The 15,082-nt window shown below is 36.1% G+C and overlaps 2 protein-coding genes across 2 annotated transcripts; both read left to right on the top strand.

Moving 5' to 3' along the window:
• Positions 1 to 6,732: 6,732 nt before the first annotated feature.
• On the top strand, positions 6,733 to 10,277 carry LOC148875412 (caffeic acid 3-O-methyltransferase 1-like). The gene is made up of 4 exons (XM_088964666.1): positions 6,733 to 7,168; positions 8,059 to 8,369; positions 9,664 to 9,728; positions 9,841 to 10,277. Exons 1-4 carry the CDS (start codon positions 6,753 to 6,755, stop codon positions 10,141 to 10,143), a joined length of 1,095 nt encoding a protein of 364 aa, XP_088820792.1. The 5' UTR covers positions 6,733 to 6,752; the 3' UTR covers positions 10,144 to 10,277.
• Positions 10,278 to 11,942: 1,665 nt separating this feature from the next.
• LOC148875413 (high mobility group B protein 3-like) lies at positions 11,943 to 13,638 on the top strand. Its single transcript, XM_088964667.1, has 7 exons — positions 11,943 to 12,066; positions 12,170 to 12,286; positions 12,394 to 12,451; positions 12,568 to 12,612; positions 12,828 to 12,908; positions 12,999 to 13,076; positions 13,416 to 13,638. The coding sequence occupies exons 1-6, from the start codon at positions 12,017 to 12,019 to the stop codon at positions 13,062 to 13,064; spliced, it is 417 nt and encodes a 138-aa protein (XP_088820793.1). The 5' UTR covers positions 11,943 to 12,016; the 3' UTR covers positions 13,065 to 13,076; positions 13,416 to 13,638.
• The last annotated feature ends 1,444 nt before the right edge of the window (positions 13,639 to 15,082 follow it).

A 15,082-nucleotide genomic window follows, 5' to 3' on the forward strand; every position in this document is an offset into this window, starting at 1 on the left:
ACTGCACGGGCAATACCCGATACCATTCAAATACCCCGGCTACCCCCTTGTGCAAAGGGAACCTTCGCCTGACTTCCAAGCTTCTATCATACACGCATACTTCACCCGGCCCAACATCCATTGGCCTCTTGCTGCCTGCAGACACTACATCTCAAACTCCTCAAGAATGTCATACAGGGCTCGGATCCAATCCATATCCCTAAGAAGCTCAACCTCCACTTTCGAAGGACTGACCTCGGCCTCCTCGACCTCGACGGATCCCCCCGACTCTACCCCCTCAAATTCCCCACCCTCAGACTCATAATTGGAGCCACTAGAACTGGAAGAAGAACGAGAAGATGAGGAAGACTTCTTATATATATATAAGAAAAATGTTTGTAAAAAGGTTTTTATTCTCGAGATCCATTTGAGCAGAGAGTGCAACACTACACCTTGTAGCCGAGGGAGAGGTCCTCCCTTGTCGGACAGTGTTTGACCATTAAGGGCTGAGAGGTTAAGTGTAAGACCATTTAGGGTTGTTATAACTGATGGTCTAATCTCACTTAAGACCATTGTCCTTGGGCCTTCATAAGATGGTTGAATTCAAAGACCATTTAGTGTAAATGTTGGGCCCATTAAGAGCCCATACTGATGGACTCATGGGTTCACTGTGTTTGACAGAGAATTTGGCCAGGCATCTTCACAGAATTTGGGCTGAACCCATATGGGCTTATGTGAGGTCTTTGTTGGGGTCCCATGCTATACAAAGAGAGCCAAATTGGCCAGCAACTAAAAGGGCACGGGAGCCACTTGTTAAATGGGCCTAAGGCCCATGATTAATTAGATTAATCAGGGTATCACATGATAGCTTAAAGTAGTCATGTGACTTGGGCGAATATGGGTGTGGATATGGGCTTAGATCAGTAATGGGATAAGAGGATAGCTTTTATCCACTTAAAGAGTCCAGATCCAAATAAAAATTTGGATTAGGAGGGCTGATCTTTAAGGCTTATAAATAGAGGAGGGCGAACTGCTCTAGATCACACTGCTCTCAGTTCTTTCTCTCCTGCTCTTGCCGCCATACAAACCTAGTTCGTTCTCCAGTTCTTGGACTGATAAAGATCAGTTGCCACTTCTGATTTTGCAAGAAAAATCAGATTAATTTCATGCTCATCTCCCTTGCTCCACCCAAGCTGTTGGATTGTAGTTCTTGTTGAAGGATTGCGTTGCTGAACCGGCTTCACCTTAAACTTCACCATCTTCAGTGGAAGTTGGTTTTGGTGTCCTCTTTGGGCGTGAACACCCACCCACATTGGGAACTACATGTGTGGAATTCATTAGGTATTCTTCTCCCTTTCTTTTGGTTTTAGATCTAGTCCGGTTCGATGCAAGAACGATCCTTGAAAAATGTAGTTTTCCTAAAGCTGGGAATACGATTCTCGAAAGGGTAAATTTTTTTTTTTGAAATTTCGCCCTACCATCCAACATGGTTAAACCATCCATATGATGGATTTTCCCTTCCTTCAAGAGCCACTAAGCACCATTAGGTGCCACATCAACGAAATATTAAATAAATGTTCAACTGTTCGGGGGGAGCATTAAAATGAAGCTTCCCTAACCGTTAGTGCGCACATAAATCAAAATCCACTTTTGTGAAAATCAATGCGTATGGATGAATATGATGAAAAAAAATACTAATTTGGTAATGACATGGCGACGTTTTAATAAACATCTATCACGAAATGCCCATGGTATAAAACACATGCTAATGCTAAAAACCGAAATCTAAATTGGGTCGAATCTAATTATTAAATGAACTAGATATTTGAACTAATGCAATTTAAAATAATCGGATCTGATTATTAAGTTAATCTATTTTAAAAGCAAATCCAATCTGTTTATATAAATGCATAATCTGATGGGAGGGAATAACCTTGCTTCTGGGTAGGATCCATAAGCTGTTTATCTCTCTTAGATTAGAATAATCAGAGCTCTTCATTTAATGGGCCTCACCATGAGGATTAATTGAGCCAAATGTGACATTTTCAAGAAAATATTTGGATGGTGGTCAAAAGTTGTATTTGAAAAAATTGTGATCAGTGAGGTGGTCTAAGAAGATATGATCACAATAATTTTTGAGGTGCGTCCTCTCTTATAAGGGATCAATCAGCCCACTTGATGGGTCTATATGCCACGGAATAAGTGAAAGGATACCTAGAACTATATAAAGGACTTAACAGGGGTGGTAATGTTATTCGAAAATCCGATTTTAAATTTAGAGATTTGAAATAATCGAATCAAATTCGAATAATTTAAATATCTAATTGATCGAATTCAGATATCCTATTTATATCGAATAGGTAATCGGATTCGAATTTGGATATAACCTGATTTGATTCAATAAATATCCAAATTTCATCGATTATTTAATTCTAATATATAATATATAAAATATTTAAATATTTTATATAATTTATATATAAAATAATTAAATCATATAAATAATCTATATATATTTATATAGCTTATATAAATAAAATGTTTATTTTACATATTTATTAATTACCAAAAATAATTAATTGGTCGAATTCGATTCAAATTGAATATTCGAATATTTAATCAAATTTGAATTCGAATATTAATATTCAATATTTGTCGATATTGAGTCAAATTCTAATATTGCCTGATTTGATTCAAATTTGATCCATTTACACCCCTAGGCTTAAGTGGGCCCCGAAGGTTATTTTAAAATTTAAATTGGCGGTCTTCTGTTACCATACTAGAGGTTATCAATCCTAATCTTTTGGCCCAACTCACTAGTTTTTGGGCTTCATCTTAAGTTTTACATTTAGACCTAGCCCAATTTCGCTCTAGCTATCCAATGATTCAACTATTCAACACAATGCCAATCTGACCTAACATCATTTGTTATATTTAGGTTAGGCCGAAGCCAAAACAATTCTTTTCCAACAAAAAAAATTGGACTAAGTTAGAGAGAGAATTGGAATAAACTAGAATGATATTTCATTCCCAAAGGAAAGAGTGGCAATGGCCATTTCATCAAGAATGGGCCATTCTGCCCAACCAAACAGTTGAAATCGAAATGGGCCATTCTAACTATGATTCTAGACCCCTATTCCCGTGAACTAAATGGAGCCAAAATGGGATAGCACGGCATGTGCAAGAAGCTTCTTTTTGCCTTTTCCAAATATTCCAGATCAAGGTTCAAAGTATCGATACTAGTTGATACACCGGTGTATTGGCCCTTTTTTTTAAGTTCCACTTTTTTTTTTTCGATCTTGGTTCAGAGGGGCTGGTTTAAGTCTTGGCTACCCTCTAAAACAGGCCCTGACTTGATACAACCACTGTAGAGGCATATCGAGAAGGGCCCAAAATGATACATATCGGCCAATACGAGCCGATAAGTAACGATTTTTTGAACCATATTCCAAACAAGAAAATATTTGTTCCCCACTAACAAAACAAAGTCAAACTGAAACCAGAATATACACCCTACAAGAAAATATTTGGATAAGAGTTTTATTAATTGTTAAGGCTGTGTTTGGAATAACTGTAAACAAAAAATGATGTAAATATTTACATTGGTTCGGTTTTGTCCACCTTTGAAAATAATGTGTAATAATAATCGACGTAAAGCTCCATTCCGGTTCAGTTTCGCATGCATATAGATGGAGTGGAGTTTTACGTCATGAATCAATGTAAAACCTCATCATATCTTAAATTTTATATCAATTATCAATGTAAATACTACATCAATAAAATCGATATAAAACTTTACACTGATTGTATCACATTTAAAAAAAAATACAACAATCACCTTAATAGGAGTTCAATGTAAAATAACATCGATAATGTTTTACACCGATTCCAAACGCAGCCTAAGTGGTCAATTGATCAGGGGGCATTCTTTTGTTTGTTCGTTCAATGTCAAAGAATATACTCAGAACTCAGAAGATCAAATCAAATCGTCAACATTAGCAAGCTAATCATGTTGATCTCATATTCCCATTGGAACCCATTAATGAAGCGTAAAGGCACTGAGTTCCTGTGAAGCAAACAGTAATTGGAGCCGTATCATTGACGAGAACTCCTAGTGACGAGCGGTGAGTTTAACGTATTGCTCTAAGAAAACGTCTTTTAGACGGTTTCATAGGCCGAGTTGAAGCATATGTATCGAACCAACAGAAAGGAAGGAGATTAAGTCAAGGAAGAAAATCGTCAGAATTGTGTCACAATGAGGAATGAATCATGAATCCATGGAAGAGGTTGCCCGAGGAGCTTCGGTTGATTATCTTCAGAGGTCTAGACAAAAAGGAATTGTTCTTTCAACTGGGAGATCTTGTGTAGATTGAAATTAATTGCTGAACCTTTTTATCATACACTACAAGCTCGCCCAAGCTAGGGATGGCCGCAATTTTTCCCATCTATGGGGACTCGACTTATCCGACCCCATCAAGTTGGTGATGGGGATTGTTTTGGTGGGGTGGAATTGGGGACAAGGATTAATAGAAACTCCCGATCGCAGTTGGGGCTGGGGATGGCAATAAAAAATACTATTATTTAAAAAAAAATTCTGGGGTTTGGGTCCTCACAGGAAATCCATCTTCGTCAGGAATTGGGGATGGAGGACAAACTTTATCTCGAACGGAAATCGATGACAGGAATGGAAGTTAATTTCAGAATCAGGGGCAGAGACGGAGAATATAATCCCCGCCCCACTGCAATTCCTAGCCCAAGCTAACAAAAAGCTTTGCCTGTAAAACACAAAAGAGATCTCACTATTTGCAAGGGTGTTCAGCAAGTGGAGAGAATTTTTATTTTGGGTATTTGGTGCCATGCACCACTAATAATCCCCCTTTTTCCCAAATCGGTGGTTGCGAAAATCGATTCTACATCAATGTTGGAGTGAACCAATTAATACACAAATGATAGAAACGGCGGATTATCTCCAATTCTCTGATGTGTTAATTGCAGTAACTTGAAAATATTGTGTCTATATAGAGATGCGACTTGCTATTAGGGATGGTAATGGGACTAGAGGATTTTGTGAATTTTAAATCTTATTTATCTCCTTAGACCTATCAACTTATATATTCTTTAACCAAAATCTATAGTAGATTGAATTTTCAAAATCCAAACCCTTTTCACACATAAAAATACAAAATCTATCCTCCACGCATTTCGGGATGAACATCTAATTCTATATTTTTTATAATAAACAAATGAAATAGAATGGACAACTGCTACAAATGTCAACCTCCATGCTGCCACATAATCATGTTGGAAGCATGTACTGCAAGTAATAGCCAAACAGCTTCCTGCATTGAATGTATTATGCCTCAAGGATTACATTTTTTTTTATACGACCATGGTTTGAAGGTGATTTTGTTTAATTCATTGCAGTCAACTTTTTACACTGAATCAGAGCTGTTGCCTGTTGGTCCCCCAACAAGCCTAGACAGAGAGATGAAGAAGATTATTCAAAGCAAATAAGTAAATAAGTGGTCCATTTGCTTAGACTTTTCAAAGCAAAGTAGTTGAATTAATCCAATCTTTGCTTAGATTTCTTAATCAACCCATGCCGAATTGCTGATTACGCTGAAAACTGTGCTACGTTTGGCACATGCCGAATGACTATTGGGTCGAACCTTGACATATTAAGAGATTGACCATTCTTCTTTTACCATCAACCATTTATAAAAACTGATTTGAATGTTGTGCTTTTAGTATTAAATCAAAGTTTGATACAAGTACTTTTCAGTCCATTTATCAAGTCAGAATTCAATGTTTCAAATAGATACAAAACCATGGATACTATTCCATACGAATCCAAACATTAACCAGTCAAATTTGGATATCGGCCACATAAGCTCATCTGGACGTTTCTATCAATCTGTAATTCTGCATGTAGAAAATTCAATTCAAATTCAAGTTTTAAGTAGAGGACAAGAGGAAAAAGCCGTGGGTACCATCAGCTCAAATATTATAAAAAAAGAGAAATTGTCTAAAATTCATCACCAATATTTAGCATTTCTTTTGAAATTCATTATAACTTTTTGAAACATTCATGGAACCCCACACCATTTGTTAGTGTTCATTGACAGAAATTATCCACATCAGCATAAATATAATTTTTATGATCAAACTGCCCCTGAATGGCATGCCAGCCATATTAAACATATTTTTATGTCAACTTAAAACATTCATGGAACCCCACACCATTTGTTAGTGTTCTAACTGACATAACGTTGAGTCCTATAGAGCCACATGTCCTCTCTTTGACTATAGATATTCTCTTGATGGTCTCGGTTTTTGTTGCATTTGAAATTAAAAGGGATAAAGTGACAGTTGTGCTGTACAAGTAGATATGAAACATCAGATGAGTTTGATTGGAATCAAAGTCGTGCTTTTTTTAATTTAAAACTCCCTTTTTACTTAAATGTGTTAAATGGGCAGAAAATTTTTTAAACAGAAATGTTTTAAGTATATTTTTATTATTTTTTTATCAAAATTTTGCTTTATTTTTCATTTACAACAGTATAAAGGGTAAAATAGTAAGCTGACATGATTCTGTGACGTTTTGAAAAGTTAATAAATTTAAGAAAAATGCTGAAAATTCATGGTAAATTTTAAACAATTACCCTAAAAAAAAGTCAAAGTCAAAGAAAAATTGAAACTTGAAACACATGAAAAGGCTTACAGCATATGCATTACTTACGAGCCTCCAATACTCACACCTCCAAATCGAGAAGATGGCTCCGATAGAGAATCAGCTGCCCAAATCCTCGAGCGAGGAGGAAGAGTACTGCTTGTTTGCCATGCAACTGGCGAGCGCCTCAGTCATGCCCATGGTCCTCAGAGCTGCGGTGGAGCTTGATGTGCTGGATATCATGTCCAGAGCGGCACCAGGCGCCCAGCTCTCCCCCTCAGAGATCGCATCTCACATGCCCACCAAGAATCCAGATGCGCCCGTTATGCTTGATCGCATGCTGAGGCTTCTGGCGAGCTACTCGATTCTGACTTGCTCTGTCGTTGAGCAGGAAGACGGTCGAGTTCAAAGGCTGTATGGGTTGGGCCCCGTCTGCAAATATTTTGTTCCAAACGAAGATGGAGCATCCTTGGCATCTATGACTCTTTTAAGTCAGGACAAGGTCTTCATGGAAACCTGGTCAGTTGGTAACTCCTTCTTCTTAGATTAGCTATGAGCTTTTCTTTCACCCCTCCAATTGGATTGAATTGGATATACCCAGATTTGAATTTGAATCATTAATATTTGGATTTCAATAATTAGATTTATATCGATTTAAATAGAATTCAGATTGCAATCAAAGATTGTATAGCATTAATAAATTATGTGGTAACCAGTCAACCGGTATCATAATAAAAGTGGTAGCTAATCAGCTGGTATTTCGTTAAAATTCAGGTAGGTGACTTATATTTTGTTTGGTCAAAGTTCTTCCGGTATCTATACCTTTATGACATCATATAAAAATTCAAAATATTATATTATTAAATGATATTATTTAAAACTCATCACGATTTATTGATGTTTCTATATTTCTCTTAAATTTATTATAAAAAATATTTAATGAGCTTGATTGGTAATAATGGAATAGTTTGATTATGTAAAATACTCAAATATTTATATGAACAATGACTGTTAATAGTCACCGAAGGTGAATTAATGGAAATCTAACAGAAGGTAAGTTTTAGACGATAAAAATCACAGACAGAAAGCTCTCTTGAGGTTTTGAAAGGTTATAATGAATGATGCATGTATGCAAGATCTCTTGAGGTTTTGAAAGGTCATGATGAGTCATACATGTAAGCATGCCCTCAAATTTTAGAGCGGGCTCATTGATTAATTTGAACCTGACCTGGTCCAATACCAATCCAAGTGGATCAAATTTCAATCCTGGGCTTGGGTTGGAAAAATTGGATTTGACCTCTGGTTAGGCTCAATCTCGGGCCTTAAGCCCAAATCTTAAGACGATGAACTCCTCTTATCTATCTATTCATTGTAGCTTTGCCTCGTTTAATGTTGTATACACTGTATAGGTACCATTTGAAGGACGCTGTTATTGAAGGAGGAATTCCATTTAACAAGGCCTATCGAGTCCGCTCGTTTGAGTACCATGGCATGGACCCAAGATTCAACCAGCTTTTCAATAGAGCAATGTTTGACCATACTCGCATAACCATGAAGAGTATTCTCCAGGCATACAAGGGGTTTGAAGATGCCAAAGTGGTAGTTGATGTGGGTGGCGGGCTCGGAGTCACCATTAACATGATCACCACCAAATACCCTAACATTAAGGGTATTAACTTTGATTTGCCTAAAGTCATTGAAGATGCACCATCCTATCCTGGTATGCTTTTCTTAAATGAAACTTAGGTTTATTTAATTATTTACATTGAGAATTACATAAGTCAAGGGGTTTAAACTGCCATTGATTTGGACGGTCGGACCGTTCGGCCCGAGGATCGTTCAGGTAATCAATTCCGTTTTACCCCAAACCTGGTTCTTGGCCAAAAGCAATTGAATTAGTCAACGATTCATTGGTTCGGGTGGTTGAATTATTCAATGGTTTTTGATCATTTTTCTATTTTTAATTATTATTATTTATTTTTAATTTTTGTTGTTAGAACGGGTCGTTCGTTCGAACCGTCAACCTAAAAACGATGGCCATAATGGTTCTGTTTCCGGGTCTTTTTTTTTTTAAATCATGGTTCCGTTTCCTACAAATAGGTTGGTAGGGCTGCAAACAGATTGAATTAAATTCACTAAGGCTGCACTTCTAAATGATGCAAATACAGTGTGAATGTAAATATGCACAGCGTAAAACGGTTCATGCAAATATAAAGTTGGGTTATTTTTGTATTGACAAACTTACCTTCTTACCATATAGGTTTTTTAGCTGCAATGGATGCAAACATGAATTCTAATAAATTATATGCCTTTTTTTTATCAAAAGCCCAATTGAATGCAAATTTACTTCTTTTTTATTAAAGTACTTTTACATTTCATTAATGATGTAAACATGCATTGAAAAATGCATTTTCTGTCATAAATACATAAATGCTTAATTGCAAAATACAGGTAAAACTGAACCAACCAAAGTCTAAATTTACCCTGAACCGGAATTTACATTCATTTACGTCATTTCCAAATGTAGCCTAAATGGTATATATGATTCAATTCAATAAGAATCAGTCAAACCTTTATGATTATAATTTGAATTCGAATTTGATTATATTTTCAAATATCAGATTTAATTTATTTGGATTGTAATAAAAAACTTGATTTTATAATATAAATATTACATAATATTTCATAACTAATGGATCAGATTGGATCTTATCAAATCAAGTTGGGGGTATATCTAAAATTGACTTGATAGCATAACTTATCCGATTTCTTGATTTGATTCGTTAAGATCAAAGGCGATGTTCAAATCCAGATTGAATTTGGATTCAAATCGGGTATTTGCAGCCCTAAATTGAGGTGAAAGTGATGTAAAATTTGTATCAGATAGATGCAAAACTGAAGCAGATACAAAAATTTATATCTGATCCGGATTAGCACAGCAAACAAACAGAGCCTTGGAGTTCAATTTTTAATGGTTTAATGATAATGACTTTAATCTATTTTATATTGATCAGGAGTGGAGCATGTAGGGGGTGATATGTTTGCCTGTGTTCCAAAAGCAGATCTGATCGTCATGAAGGTGAATAATTAATTTGGATTTAACTTATCTTTTATACATGGATCAAGAGCTTATCTGTTGAGGTTTTGAGTGAGTGACCGTGGTTACCTTTTCTCCTGAAAAATACCTGTAGTGGATACTTCATGACTGGAGCGATGATCACTGCCTCAAGTTATTAAAGAACTGCTACGAAGCATTACCGGAGAACGGAAAAGCGGTCGTAGTAGAGGGGATTCTTCCGGTGGCCGCAGAGGCCAGCTTGGCCGCCCAGAGCCTCTATCAAATAGATGTAATCATGATGAACCAACACGTGGGTGGAAAGGAAAGGACAGACAAGGAGTACGAGACCTTGGCAAAGCGAGCTGGATTCACTGGTATCAGACTGGTCTGCTGTGTTTACAGTAATTGGGTGATTGAATTCCACAAAGGCGATTGACCATTTTGATGATTATGGTTTTAAATTTTAGGCTTATGATAAAATTGATGAATATATATACATATACCTTCAATTTATTTACCTGGGGACACCTTTGTTATGACTTATGATTAAATAAAGCGGATTATTTTCAGCAATATTATCACTTGGGAGCTGGGGACACCTTTTGCTTTTCTTGCTATTTGAGCTTCATCGACTGTCGTATGAGCATTTAATTTATGAATGAATTTCACATTTTAAGACTTAGAAAAATGTTGGAAAGTGTTAATATGATATCTAAATTTTTTAAACATCTATTTTACCCCCTTATGCACCTCAATATAGGATAAATTACTGAAATCTCCCCTAAAGTTTGCTGATTGTAATCACCTCTTTTAAACTTTTTGACATAGTTGCAAGTAGATCCTCTTTGTTAGAATCCTCTAACAAGAAGGACAAAATGTCCCAAATACCCATGCAATTATAATTGAGGTTGGTTTTATAAAAAAAAAAAAAACAATACAAACTTAATGAACAACAAAAAGAGAGAGAGAGAGAGAGAGAGAGAGTTTAAAATTGTAGCTTTACCTTTGAGTGATTGATATGAAGGACAAAAAAAAAAACTAATTTCAAAAAGGAGATTGGAAGGGTTTAGGGTAGTGATTCATGTGAAGAGAAAATTTGAAAAATAAACATTTTGATCAAAAGTAACTACACATTTTCATGCTTCTTTTTAGAAGATTCTAAGAGAGGGGTCTACTTGATAGGGGTGAGCATAATTCAGTTAAAACCAAATTTTCGGTTTCGGTTTAATTGATTTGGTCTAATCGGTTTTTCGATCGATTTTGGTTATTTTGTGTTCCGATTATCATAGTTGATAAATCAATTAACCAAAAAAAAAATGATTTAATTTTATAACTATGCATTTTTAATATTATTTATATTATAATTTATAATTTTATATTAATATTTAATATATTATGCAATATACATCATTACTTCATTTAATGCCAAATTTTCAAAAAAAGTAAAACTCAAAAGAGTGAAAAGATAAACAAACTATTGGGCATTAGTTTTCACTCTTTTCACTCAAAAGAGTGAAAAGATAAACAAACTATTGGAGTCTAAGCATCTTCCTTCCTCAATCGTCTCTCTCTCTCTGACTATGTCTCTCAGACTCTCTTAGTTTCTCTAATTTCTCTCTAAAGACTATAATCTCTCTGTATTTAGAAAGAATAGGATGGCCACTGGCCTGTTGAGTGACTTCCGACCACCGCTGTTGCTGAGGGCATCTTCTTCTTTTAATCGAAATATCCGAAATAACAAAAAATAAAAATAAAAAATTGGTTCAATTTAATCGGTTTTTACATATCTAGATTTCGGTTGGATTTGCCATCTTGTTAAATCGGTTTTTAACCGAAAAAACCGGTTGTATTTGAAATTTCAAAGGAGGGCAAGAATGGATTATTTATATTTTCGAAGGGTTAAAGTTTTCCTTTCATATTATTAAGGTGGGAAAGAAATATTGAAATAGGTTAAAAATAAAATAAAATAAAATAAAAATTTGAGATAAAAAGATATAGATAAAGTTACTTTTGTTAATTTCAAAAATATTTACTTCACGGGTAAAACTGATATTTTAATATTGATAACATTTTGGTAAAATACTTGTTCCATTTTTGTAAAACATCTCCGAGTCCTAACAAGATGCAGCAGGCGGTTATCACCTGTACGCCACGTGTCGTGTTTCCTTTTAATTGGTTGAAGATCATGAAATACACTCTCCCGCCAAAACTGAATATTCACTTCATCTTACCCTGTATATATACACCATCATCTCCACACAACCCTCTAAGTTTCTTTTTTTCTCTGGTACTGCAACTACGAAGTCACCATGAGAGGACCGATGACGACCTCAATTGCTAAGAAGAAGCCGGATGCAGAGTAAGATCTCTGTATTCATCGTTTGTCAATTTGTCTATTTTTCTTCTTTATTTTGTTAACCTGATTTGCGTTGTTTATCGTTTGTCACGTTTGTCTTTCGCAGAATGCTGAACCTAAAGAATCGGAAAACTAGCGGGAATGCTACTGTGAAGAAAGAAAAGTCCAGCAAGAAAGACACCGGTGCTCCGAAGAGACCGGCCGGAGCGTTCTTCATATTCATGTTACTTCTTTTCAATTCCTAATTTTCTTTTAACAACGGTAGATCTATCAGAACTGGTCGCATTTGCAATGTTTACGCTGATTTTCCCTCTGGCGTGTTAATGACAGGGAAGAATTCAGGAAGGCATATAAAGAGAACTTTCCTGATAACAAATCAATTTCCGCTGTAAAGATCGAACTCTGATCACTGATCCATATACTTATGTATATGATTACTTTCTTTCTGCTTTTTCTCCCCGTTTTGTTTTATGAAATTATTTTTCTTACATCTTCGATTTTCAGGTTGGAAAAGCCGGTGGTGAAAAGTGGAAATCGATGTCTGATTCTGTAAGACCTCTCATGAGCAACAATGTTTCAGAAAAAATAATACGACATTAATAGTCAAAATCTTGGAGTTATAAGCATTTTGTATTAAGTCTTTCATCATATTCGTGTTTTTTTACCGATTATTTGAATTTATTAGAATAACAAGCTGGCAACCTTGTGCCATTACGTGTTTCACCTTTCCGACGCCTCTGATACATGCTATTTCTCATTTTCAGGAGAAGGCTCCTTACGTTGAGAAAGCTGCTAAGAGAAAGGCCGATTACGGGAAAGCGATGGAAGAATTTAAAAATAAACTCGTAAATTTTTTTTTTTCCTTTTCCCTTTCTCCTTTGGTGTTTATGCTCTTTTTGTCCCTTATATTTTCTCTGATTTTTCCAACATGTTAGAAAGGAATTGATGTGAAGGATGACGAATCGGATAAATCTACTTCTGAGGTTCACGACGATGACTAACCGCCTAACCGGGTAGGTTATGTAGGCAATAGTCATGTCCTGTTCTTGATATGGTGGATAAACCGTTCATCAGATTACATTGTGATAGATTAATCAAAGCCGTTCACTCGTTATACTTATTGCTGCAACGTGCATATTACTTTCGATCAGAGGTTTTCGAGCCTGATCATTTATTACACTGATATTCCAAAAAAGAGAAGATAATTTATTACAGTAAAACACTGAAATTAGAAGCTCTTAATGTATTAACGTCTTGAAACAGAGGAAGCTTTAAGATTGTAATGGCCATGATCAAACGGTATAAATATTAGTCTCTCATGCACTAATATCATTGTTTGTTTAACTTTACAGGTTTGCTACTTTGCAGGTAGCTGTGGATAAACGTGGTAGTGGAACGAACTAAACGAAGATATACGGCGTAGAACTAAAGGAAGATAAGACGGTGGGCATAGTCTAGTTGCAGTTTTCCTAATATTTTTTGTGTACTGACACAGTCATAATGGATGTTCTTTCCCGGAGGATTGTTTTGTAAACTTTTTCACACGAAAACAAGCTAAGACACTACATGTTAGTATGTTGCTTTGCTCAAATATTCTGCGACCCCGGACAGTAGGACACGCCAGCTGATCTGTGTTTTACCCCTATCAGTGGCCTGTCCATATTTAACCGGTGTCGCAAGGGAGTCTGGATCTGCAGGTAGTTGCGAGAAGAGGGCAAGAAAAAAATTGCAGCAGATTCGTACTCGATCATGACTAGGACCTGCTAGTAACAAATAATACCAGTTACTTACCAGGCACATCACACTTTTGCACTGCTTATCCTCAACAGTCAACACTAATCAATTCATACCAAGAAATCAAAATGGGTATACAGCATCATAGTCCGCTCGGAAGAAACCCAGATAAGGGTGATTACAACCGGTAGTTGAGAAAACTAGATCTGCGAAACTAGGAGCCGCTTTGGCACTTCGTGAGCAACTTGATTGGTTGACCTCCTAGTAAACGATGTCCTGATCTGAGAGAAGATGGAATACAGACGGTCCACCTTTGACAATGCAAGATGGCTAGCTTTCATCTCTTCGGAGACATCCGATAAAATAGATGGCTAGCTTTCATGGCGCCCAGTCGTCTCATAGCTAGAGCTTTGGCCATTTTCACAGCGTTAGCATCTGCTAGCCACACCCACCCACATGGCATTGCAGCCGCACATGGACTATTTATATGTTGTAACTAGCCGATGTTAGTAGAGTTTTGGAATGTATTTTGTTGACAGGTGATCGGACGCATGTTGGCAACAGAACCGGAGTTGGTTTGACGGTATTGCAGTTTACTCTTTGGCATCTAGTTGAGATCAGGTCCCATCCGTGTGCATATATGTTGCCCAGGTGTTGGCATAAACCTATAACGCACCTAAAAGCTGTTCATTTCTAGCGCGAAATCTGCTGCAAACATTGGTTATATATGTATCCAACCGCAGTGAAGAGTACTGAAGACGCCCAAGTGTTTCATATTCATGAGCCCGCAGAACACTCACGCGTTCATTTGTGATTCCACTTTGTCTGCTGATTGCTGGGCGAAGAACGTCAACCTGTTTAATTACCTATGTTCCTCGTTTTACAATTGTTACCACGGGTTCTCTTTGTGAAAGTTTTTTTCTGTACGTGTAAAATAGTTAATAGAAAGTTCGTACTTTGTCCATGATGTGAGTACGCTTTAGGGGCGTTCTTTCTTTGGATGGGAAAGTTGGACAATGTAATTTTGGTTTTTATTGATTAAAAATGGATTAGAAAAAGTTTATTATACCTATCTCCTAAGTGGGTAAATAACTTTTTTATTTGGAGGGAACTTTCCAACATTTGAATGGGACAAAAATATCTCTTTTAATAATAAATTTTTATAGTTAAAATAGTCATTTTCTTTTTTTACTTGAAAAATAAAAGAACTTGGGCAAACCAAAAAATACTTATCTAAATAATTACATTTACGGGAATAAATAACTTACCGAAAATTGAATGGGCC

This window comes from Nelumbo lutea, chromosome 1 (assembly GCF_056320005.1).
Source record: "Nelumbo lutea isolate HS-2025 chromosome 1, American lotus-T2T, whole genome shotgun sequence".
In the NCBI taxonomy this organism is placed as follows: domain Eukaryota; kingdom Viridiplantae; phylum Streptophyta; class Magnoliopsida; order Proteales; family Nelumbonaceae; genus Nelumbo; species Nelumbo lutea.

Bases quoted from the DNA above. Each gene is read 5' to 3' on its own strand.
- LOC148875413 (XM_088964667.1), top strand. From the start codon at position 12,017: ATGAGAGGACCGATGACGACCTCAATTGCTAAGAAGAAGCCGGATGCA. The intron at 12,067-12,169 runs GTAAGATCTCTG...TGTCTTTCGCAG, and splicing joins AAGAAGAAGCCGGATGCAGA to AATGCTGAACCTAAAGAATC. The intron at 12,452-12,567 runs GTAAAGATCGAA...TTCGATTTTCAG, and splicing joins ATAACAAATCAATTTCCGCT to GTTGGAAAAGCCGGTGGTGA.
- LOC148875412 (XM_088964666.1), top strand. From the start codon at position 6,753: ATGGCTCCGATAGAGAATCAGCTGCCCAAATCCTCGAGCGAGGAGGAA. The intron at 7,169-8,058 runs GTCAGTTGGTAA...TACACTGTATAG, and splicing joins AAGGTCTTCATGGAAACCTG to GTACCATTTGAAGGACGCTG. The intron at 8,370-9,663 runs GTATGCTTTTCT...TATATTGATCAG, and splicing joins AGATGCACCATCCTATCCTG to GAGTGGAGCATGTAGGGGGT.